The sequence below is a fragment of the Pongo pygmaeus genome, chromosome 13, assembly GCF_028885625.2.
Source record: "Pongo pygmaeus isolate AG05252 chromosome 13, NHGRI_mPonPyg2-v2.0_pri, whole genome shotgun sequence".
Classification (NCBI taxonomy): Eukaryota; Metazoa; Chordata; class Mammalia; order Primates; family Hominidae; genus Pongo; species Pongo pygmaeus.
The window spans coordinates 57,777,160-57,787,360 of record NC_072386.2 but is presented as its reverse complement, the minus strand read 5'-3'; the positions used below and the strand labels follow the sequence as shown (position 1 = coordinate 57,787,360).

General features: G+C 43.1%; 1 protein-coding gene across 3 annotated transcripts in view; it reads left to right on the top strand.

Annotated features, from left to right (window-relative positions):
• The first annotated feature begins 1,246 nt into the window (after positions 1-1,246).
• The window catches only part of DOCK8 (dedicator of cytokinesis 8), a 247,673-nt gene continuing 238,718 nt past the window's right edge, over positions 1,247-10,201 (top strand). Inside the window, exon 1 of one of the 3 annotated variants that reach the window (XM_054499987.2) lies at positions 1,247-1,499. In XM_054499987.2, coding sequence (XP_054355962.1) covers positions 1,447-1,499 — 53 coding nt within the window. In that variant the 5' untranslated portion in view covers positions 1,247-1,446. Of the gene's footprint in view, positions 1,500-1,588; positions 1,944-10,201 lie in introns of those variants that run through there. The other 2 variants (XM_063649580.1, XM_054499990.2) reach the window with 2 other exon arrangements.

Genomic DNA, 10,201 nt, shown 5'->3' with positions numbered 1-10,201 from the left:
ATTATTTTTTCTGCACTGTCTTTAAATTCCAGTTTATATTTTACACATCCAGCAGTTGGCAATTGAGACTAACCATAATGCCAAGTGGTCAATAGCCACATGTGGCTAGTGGCTATCATATTAAATAGTGCAGGTTTGAACAAAAAATACTTTGCTTTAGTTGGTTTTTTTGTTTGTTTGTTTGTTTGTTTCAGACGGAGACTTGCTCTGTCGCCAGGCTGGAGTGCAGTGGCAGATCTCGGTTCACTGCAACCTCTGCCTTCCGGGTTCAAGTGATTCCCGTGCCTCAGCCTCCCAAGTAGCTGGGACTAAGGCGTGCGCCACCACGCCCAGCTAATTTTTTGTATTTTAGTAGAGACGGGGTTTCACCACGTTGGCCAAGATGGTCTCGATCTCCTGACCTCGTGATGCGCCCGCCTCGGCCTCCCAAAGTGCTGGGATAACAGGCGTGAGCCACTGCTCCCGGCCTGCTTTGGTATTTTTTAAGAGCAAGTTGGTAAATGGAGGCATTATATGGAGAGTGCTCTACTATATACATAGCACAGGTTAGAGCAGAATGCTGGCAACTTGAAATGAACATGGGCTTTTCCACTCCAGTCAACACTGGGACTTTTCTGTTTTTATCTTGAGTTTGAGGCTGGGCTTCTTAGCAGACCTCAGTCTGAAACTGAAATAAACCTGGACGCAGTGTACCCTTGAATCGCAAGAATGCCGCATTCAGTGTTTGTCCAGAGAAAAGCATTCACGCCAGGTTGTAACGAAAACATTTTTTGAGAACTCATAATGTTTATTCCTTGGACGAATCCATTATATTTATTTAGTGTCTCAGGAAGGATGATGGGCATATTGCTTGCAAAAGTTGATTTGAATCCTGATAGATTCCACTAACTTTTTTGTCTTTTTTTTTTTTTTTTGGCTGCCTTCTTCGAGAATGGTGTCAACCCTTAATAACACCTAGCCTTAAGAATCCCTGGGTTGATTCCCGACCTCGCCAACTTTGTGGGGCTCCGCCAACTTTGTGGAGCTCCCCCGACTTGCCCACATTCCCTGGCAGCCTCGCAGCTTCGGGCAAATGGAGTTTCCGGCCTGCGCTCCGTGGTCGCCTGTCGTCCGCCCGCGCTCCTTTCTGCGGAGGTCAGCGGCCCCGGGCAGAGCGCGCCGTCTGCCCCAGTATCCGGAGGCCAGTTCCGCGCTGGGTCCACGCCCTCCTCGCCCGCCGCTGCCTGCGTGCCAGGCCGGGTGGCGGTGCTGGCCGTCGCTGCTCGGAGGTTGGGCCCTCCCCCGGGGTGATTTCAGCTTAGAAGGTGGAAATGCGGAAGTTTCCAGCTCCGACTGACAGATGAGGTTTGCGCTTGGCTTGGCATGTTTCGCGGCTACTCTGCGGCGCGCCGGGCCTCCACTTTCCGCACCCCACGACCCTAGAAGCCACCGAACCGCCGGCGGGCCATGGCCACTCTGCCGAGCGCAGAGCGCCGCGCGTTCGCGCTCAAGATCAACAGGTAAGACGCCCCCCGCGGCGCGGCAGGTCGCGGCCGGACAGCCCAGCACTGGCTTGGCGCGGAGCATCGCTGCAGGGGCCGAGGCCGGACAAGTCCATTCGCGTCCGCGGCGGGGCGCGCCTGAGACCGGGGGCGCCCGGTTCCCGAGGCTGCGGCGGTGGAGCCGCTGGACGCGCGGTGGCTCCTGCGCTGGGCACGGCTAGGTCCTCCCCAAGAATCTCAGTGCTCCTGGATGTCCTCAGCCACCGGGGATCCCTTCCCCGAACAACCTCGCCCGCTCCGCCCTCCAGGTTCTTACAGGTGGCCGGGTCCCAGGAGGGTGATAGGCGCCGGGGTAACCGTGTTGGGCACGCCACGGAGTGTCTCATAAACGGCTCCTTCCTTTGAGGCAAGTCTGAGCTGGGGGGAAGAAGTGAAGTGGCTGAAATGAGAGTTGCGTTTGAGGTAGGCTGCAAGACTTCTGTTGTCCTGAGCAAGGCTCTGTCCTCTCCTGCTTCATTATTCCAGAAAGAGTTTGGCTCCTGGTGGCATCGCTATTTTTATACCCTGGTCCAAAGGAGCCATGAAGTGGAAAAAGTGATTTTTTAAAAATCTCCACTTAAATAAACCAAAAGAAATGGCCTGTGGCTGACATTTTGAGATTTACAGGACTCCAGCAAAAAAACTAAGGACTGGGGGATCCCAACTCACCATCCAATTCCTAATCAAAATTGCACAAACTAAATGTAAGCACATTTACTGCTCAAAGTTCTCAGTAAAGGTGCTTTAACTGCAGTTTTTCCTCCACTGAAAACTGCTGACAAGTAGTTGGGACATTTTTGTCTTGCCCTGAGAAAGCTAGACTGTCTAGTTAAAAGATAATAGGAAACTCATTCTGAAGTGTCAACTTATTCTATTGCGCACAGGGATGTCCGATTTGTTAATCTTCATTTAGCTGAGCCTGTGAAAGGTGGATTCCACCGTAGGTTCATCTTTGTGCTGTTAGTGTGTGAAGAGGTTTGAACAAGGAATTAAAAGCCCAGAAAAACAAGGCGGTAAGGTCTTCTAGAGGGCATATTGAGCTTTATTGACGATTTTATTTCCACTTGATATGTAACTGCCAGCAAACTGTTTCTCTTACCTTACTATTTCGTCATCTGTAAAATGAGTTTAATTATTTATGTATACTGCATATTAATGTTGGATGCCAAAATGTACTAGTCAAAAGGCATAAAGAGGCTGGGTGCCATGGCTCACACCTCTAATCCCAGCAATTTGGGAGGCCCAGATGGGAGGATTACTTGAGCCCAGAGTTTGAGACCAGCCTGGGCAACATAGTGGGACCCCTGTAGCTACAAAAAAAAATTTTAAAACATTAGCCAGGTGTGGTTGCATGCACCTGTAGCCCCAGCTATTCAAGAGGCTGAGGCAAGAGCATCGCTTGAGCCCAGGAGGATCACAGCTGTGATCATGCCACTGCACTCCAGCCTGGGTGAGAGAGTGAAACCCTGTCTCAAAAAACAGACACACACACACACAAAAGCAAAAACAAGGCATGAAGTATATCAGGGATCTCCCTATGAGATTTTTTTTCTACATTAGGGTTCATAGCTGTTGCATGCCAGGAGGGGCAATTTGTTTAGGGAATATAGGGAATCAAACTGAAGTTACTGATGGGTGTATTATTTGCCATAGCTACTGATCCTCTGTCTTTGTGAATTTTAGGTCAGGAAGTGTGACTTGGGCAGAAAGATGTTAGAAACTATGGGGTTGGGCAGGGTTGATCTGGGGTGAGTGGCCAAGACCTGGACTAATCCTATAGACAGTCTTGCAAGCAACTGCAGGGTCGGTGTCACCTGGGGGTTAAGAATAAAGGCCCTGGTTAGTGTCTGATCTGCTTGCAAATTGGCTGTCTGCTACAAAGTCACTGAGCAACACTGGACATGTTACTTAACTTCTCTAAGCTTTGGTTTCTTTATGTGCCGAGTAGAGATGATTGTAGTACCTACTTATGACTGTGGGGAGGATTAAATGAATAATAGGCACAAAGTCTGAATTGCCAAGTGCTGGATGTGTAAAATACACATTGGAATTCAGAGACAGTACAGAAAAAATAATGCAAAATGTCTTGTTAATGATTTTCATGTTGATTGCATGTTGCTTGTGGTGTCTGGCTCAGAATAAATGGTAAATAATTCTTAGTTACCATCATTAACATGAACAATCAGCTTCATTGCTGTCATCATCTCCATCATCACCATCTTTGAGAGCCTAAGATAGAAAGGTAGGAAGGAAAGCTGAAGTTGGAGAGCTTCAGGCTGAGATCAGTTTGGGTTAGGTATGGAGATGCCAGTGGCTGGCTGGGAGCTTTCTTGGGGCCAATGTTTCCCCTCCTGTGCCTTCCATCTGGTGCTGAGAACACAAAACACATTCAATGGAAGAAAATATGTGATGAAATCTGATCAAGAAGAGCCCCCTCAAGTTAAATAAAGTATAAAAGGTTCTATAATCCTCAGACAAGAAAATGGATTGGAAATTCCTATTCTTAGAGTTCTGTTTTCCTTTTTGAAGCACTCTGTGTATTGTGTGGGAGAGTTATGCTAAGGAACTTGGCAGAAATTATTATTCAAAGGAGCAGATTAATAAGGACATACCTAGTATTAATATATCATTTAATTTCACCATTTATTGTTTACTTATTGTGTCCCAGACACTATATTATACAGTTAATGGATTTTATGATTAAATTCTCACAAAAAGCCTATCAAACTCATGAAGTCTTGTACGGAAGAGGAAAAGAAATCTTGGAGATACAGCTGCACAAGGCCATGTAATTTTTTCAAGACCATACAACCAGCAATGGCAGAGCTGGGATTGCAAACTGCTCCAAAGACTGTGCTCTTAATTGGGCCTATTGTTATTTTGATGCATGTATCCCAAGAATTTCCTTTAAAGCAAGAGGGGAATTAATTCTTAAAATATCATCATTTTGGTAGCAGCATTGGCAAAGTGTTCTGTTTCTGATTAGTGTTTAATATATAAACATTAACAATGTGATGTTTTGCAATGTTGAAGGTGGAAAAGAAATGTTTTCCCTTACATGCCTATTATTTTTTTTAAATAGATCAAATTCCAAAAATAAGACTGTGTTGAAATATGGCCATTAGTACATTCAGCATGTGCTCATGTTTTTCACCTTACTACTCAGCATGGTGTAAACTATCCCTTAAAAATATTTGTGGGATAAAACCAGTGTGCTTCCTGTTAATGAAGTATTCAAATCTGATATATTAAAAATATTATTTGTAAAGAGTTCAGTTCTGTACACACCAGTCTCCAGAAGGAGTGAGCAGACTATCTCACAGTCTGAGAAGAAGCCCACAGTCTTTAAATTCTGTTGGCACTGGCCTCTCATGCGCTTATAAATTCTAAATTTCATGTGTTATAAGTCATCATATGGGACTTGTTTGGTTTTGAGTGCCAAGTGTAATTGTATAACTTGTTATGGTTAAGCATTTCGCTAGAACCCGCAGCTCAGGAAGATATAAGAGAAGGGACCCATCACTGAATGTTTCTGAGGTAGAAAGGTGAAATTAATTTTCTTGTAAGTGCTGTATACTTGTCTTCATTTCCATTTTATTGTTGCTGACTTGCGTGCCAAGGAAAGACTAGATCTTAGGCAGTTCATAATAACGTTTGCGTTTGGGATTTCAGGGGCTGCTGCATTAAATGTCATAACACGGTACTTGTAGGAACATCTAGTCTTGTTAATTGCCTTTTTTCTTACTGGAATTTAGTGCCTTTGTAGATTATAAAAATTATTACTAGTACTCTGAAAATTTATTAAACAAAATCTTAGTGTCTTTCAAATACAGAATAGATGTAAAATTTGATCAAATATTCAAGTAAAATAAGAACCTTGGATAAAGAGGACGAAAGTGTAGAATGCAGAAAAAAACATTAACCCTCTTGTGAATAGTCAGGATTGAAAGGAAGAAAAAATAATGGCTTACACTTCTAGAATGCTTTCTGTGTGGCAGAGACAGTTCTAAATATTTACATATCATAACTCATTCACCTCTATGAAACAGGAGCAATGACTATCTCCATTTTACAGATGGAGAAACTGAGTGCAGAGAAGCTATAGAAATTGTCCAAAGTCACAAACAACTAATTAAGGTCACAGCTGAGATTCAAATGCAGGCAGCCTGGCTCCAGAATCTTCTCTTTTAATCATTATACCATGCTGCCATCTCAGTTTTATTTTAAAATAATAAGTAACATTTATTGATTATTTAGTACGTGCTACATATTGAGCTAAGAACTTTATATACCTTCATTTCATCCTTTCAGAAAAGGAACAAACAGCTGGGTGCAGTGGCTCACGCCTATAATCTCAGCATTTTGGGAGGCCAAGGCGATGGGTGATCAGGTGACCTGATCACCTGAGGTCAGGAGTTCAAGACTGGCCTGGCCAACATGGCGAAACCCTGTCTCTACTAAAAAATACAAAAATTAGCCAGGTGTGGTGGTGTGCACCTGTAATCCCAGCTACTTAGGAGGCTGAGGTAGGATAATTGCTTGAACCTGGGAGATGGAGACTACAGTGAGCTGAGATGTGCCACTGCATTCCAGCCTGGGCGACAGAGTGAGACTCTGTTTCAAAATAAAATAAAATAAAAAATAAAAAAGGAACAAAGTATTAGGCATAATAATCACATCAGAGAGTGATTTTATGAAAGACAAAAACAAGGTGACAAGAAGAGAGAATAAAGTTACATAAAGATAGCATTTAAGAACAACCACAGGCTGGGCATGGTGGCTCACACCTGTAACCCTAGCACTTTGGGAGGCCTAAGCTGGTAGATGGCTTGAGCCCAGGAGTTCGAGACCAGCCTGGGCAACATAGCAAAACCCTGTCTCTACAAAAAATACAAAAATTAGCCAGCTGTGGTGGCCTGCACCTGTGGTCCCAGCTACTTGGAAGGCTGAGATGGGAGGATCACTTGAGCCCAGGAAGTTGAAGCTGCTGTGAGCAGTGATTGCGCCACTGCACTCCAGCCTGAGTGACAGATCGAGACTCTATTTCAAAAAAAAAGGAACAAACCCAATAATTTTGGGCATAATGACCAGAGCACAATGAGCTACAGAGAGCTTTCTGAGAAGTATTTGCTAATTTTATCTGCAAAGATAATACAAGCATAAAAATATATGTATTCAAATGTATAGATGTGTATCTGCAGTGAGAGCAGAGCTGTTCCTCAGTAGTGGGGGTGGCTGGCAGAGTGAGGTAGTGTGCTTTCAGGAATTGCTTTATTTGTCTGATGTGTTCTGGACCAAAGACCAATAGAGGGGCTTGGGCAATCAGACTCAGAATTTTTGGTCTTTCACATTTAGAATTGGTTCCTTCCAGATTCTTGGAAAAGGTCCATTTGTGCTTTAGGCATCTAGTGCTATTCTGAAGATGCCTTACAAAATGTATGCTGAAATAACCTTCTACCAGGGTGAATTTTCTTCATTTGTAGTTCTTTGAGTTCCGACCATTTACATATATTGATGAAGCTAATGTTTACTTCTTCATAGACCAGTGGAAAGAAACGTAGTAACATGTAGTTACCCAGGGAAAGATGAAGAACTCAGGGGACCAAGTCTCCCATCTCAACTCCCCATAAAGGTAGTGATAGAATGAGATGATGTTAAAAACACCTCAACTTTCCATCCTCTTTAAGGGACCATGAGAAGATAGGGATGTGACCATACTCAGACTTCTTGCTGAGAAAGCTAAGAAACAAAAGCATTTAGTTTTTTTCAGTGGCAGGTGCTTATTAATGTTTGGCCTATTTGATAAAGGGTTAAAGCAACAGGAATGTGCTACTGCTGTTCCCACAAGCATCTAGTCTAATTTCTTTCTTTTTTTTTTTTTCTTTTTTTGAGACAGTCATGCTCTGTCACCCAGGCTGGAGTACAGTGGCGCCATCTCGGCTCACTGCAACCTCTGCCTCCCAGGTTCAAGCGATTCTCCTGCCTCAGCCTCCTGAGTAGCTGAGATTACAGGTGAGCACCACCACACCTGGCTAATTTTTGTATTTTTAGTAGAGATGGGGTTTCACCATGTTGTTTAGGCTGGTCTAGTCTAATTTCTTACCCAGTCAGCAGCAGAAAGGCTCTCTGGGCTCTAGGTAAACACATGAAATTTATATAGTGTGTTTAAGTGTGGTTCCTGTGCTTCTGGAGTTGGCTCAGTAGTGGTACCATTTGCTGTATCGACAACAGGGGGGGTATAGACAAAAAACAGATGGACACCTCTGAAAGTATATATGAACACATGTTGATGCAGCATTTCTGGTGAAACTAAGCAAATTGATAAAGTTGGCCTAGGGTACAAGACATTATGTCATGTCCCACTGCATTACGATTAAACACAAGATTAGAAAGGAGAAATGATGGCAACAAAACCAGTTCCTCCAGCTGTCTGTTCTCATGTTCATCATCACAGATAGGAAAGTAAAGCCGGCCCTCCGCATCTGTCGGTTGCACATCCCTGGATTCAGCCAACCACAGATCAAAAATATTTGGAAAAAAATGTAGATAGTTGCATCTGTACTGAACATGTACAGACTTTTTTCTTGTCATTATTCCATACATAATATAGTATGATAACTATTTACGTAGCATTTACATTGTGTTAGGTATTATAAATAATCTAGAGATGATTTAAAGTATACAGGAGGGCTGGCCACTGTGGCTCATGCCTGTAATCCCAGCACTTTTGGAGGCCAAGGTGAGTGGATCACTTGAAGTCAGAAGTTTGAGACCAGCCTGGCCAACATGGTGAAACCCCATCTCTACTAAAAATACAAAAAAAAAAAAAAAAAAAAAAAAAAAATTAGCCAGGTGTGGTGGCAGGTGCCTGTAGTCCCAGCTACTCAGGAGGTGAAGCAGGAGAATCCCTTGAACCTGGGAGGCGGAAGTTGCAGTGAGCGGAGATCGCACCACTGCACTCCAGCCTTGGGTGACAGAGCGAGACTCTGTCTCATAAAAAAAAAAAAAAAAAATCATGAACAACTCTGCATGTAAATCAATACAGAGCTACATTATAATTTACATAGGCTGTATAAAATCCTGTTGATTAGATGTAAAATGATTTATTAAATTAATTTTCTATTATTGGGCATGAAGATAGGTTCCAGGCTGGGCACAGTGGCTCATGCCTGGAACCTGCCTCCCGGTGCTTTGGGAGGCAGACACAGGAGAATCAGTTGAGCCCAGGAGTTCAAGACCAGCCTGAGCAACATAGTGAGACACCATCTCTACAAAAAGCAAACAAAACATTAGGCAGACAGGGTGGTGCATGCCTGTGGTCCCAGCTACGTGGAAGGCTGGGTGGGAGGGTCACTTGAGACCAGGAGTTTGAGGCTGCAGTGAGCTATGATTGCGCCACTGCTCTCCAACCTGGGCCACACGGTGAAACCCTGTCTCAGAAAAAAACAAACAAAAAACCAAAAGAGATAGGTTCTAACTTTTCACAATAGTGTATAGAGTTTGATGGAACAGTCTTATACACACTTTTTTCTGTGCTAGTGCAAACACCTCCTTACAAATTTCTAACAGTATAATTGTTTGGTCATAGGAAAGAAACATTTTTCAAGCTTTTGATTGCCAAATTGACTCCCAGAAAAGGTATACCTGTTTCTGCTCCTACCAGTGGCCGTACGAATGCTCCTTTCCCCGCATTCACACCCCCACCGAGTTTTATCATTCTTTTAAATCTTTATTTGCCAGTGTTGACCTCTTCTCTTAAATGCCTGTAACCTCTTCCTGTTTAGCTTCTCTCCTAGGTCAGAGAGTGAACTCTAAAGTCATTCTTTAGGGATTAAAATAGTCATGCATTTCTCCTTTTTTCTTTGCCTTACATGCAACCATAAATGGTGAGAACTTCTATCCTTTTTCACTTTCTGCTTCTGTTCCTTTAATAGGTGGATTAATGATAAAGGTAGATTGTTCAAACAACTTAGTTATTTCTTAATTTTGGTGTAAGCTCTAGTTGCCAGACTTTAAACTGTGCTTTTTACTTTGCTTAACAATGTAATCCAATCTACCTCCTCCTTTGGGTGCCTAAGCCATAGCCCTTTTAAATAAAATAGCAAATGGAAAATCAGAATCCCTTTCTATCGCAAAATAAGAGTCCAGATTACATAACTCATTGTATGTGTTTTCACTTGGATGAGAGAATAGAGAGTATGGACCTCTTTCATACTTTTTTTTTTAAATGTTCCTTTTCCTCTAGAATTGGTTTCTGGGGCTAAAAGGAAACAGTAGTACCACTTTGCTCAGAAACCTCAAAAAACTTCGACTTCTGTCATTCTCATCAAAGGGGAAAATTCATTGTTCTTCTGTGATAGAGTCCAAAAATACAAATAGCTAAACTGGAACTAAATTAAGAAAAACAGAAGTTAATAAACTCTACCACCTCACTCCCATCTCTTCGTAAGTTAGTAGGCTTGTAAGTCCTAGGCTAGTTAGTTCATTCATTTATTCACTCATGCCAGCCATTGAGGGTTATTGTGTTCTAAGTGCTGTGCTAAGCCCCAGAAATACAAAGACAAGTGAGTCATGGGCCTGCCTGCAAGGAGTGAGGAGATTTACTCAAAATTGAGAGCTGGAAAAAGAAAGGCACTTTCCCTGGCCTCATAGCCCTCCATGACTTCAAAGTATTCCTCTCT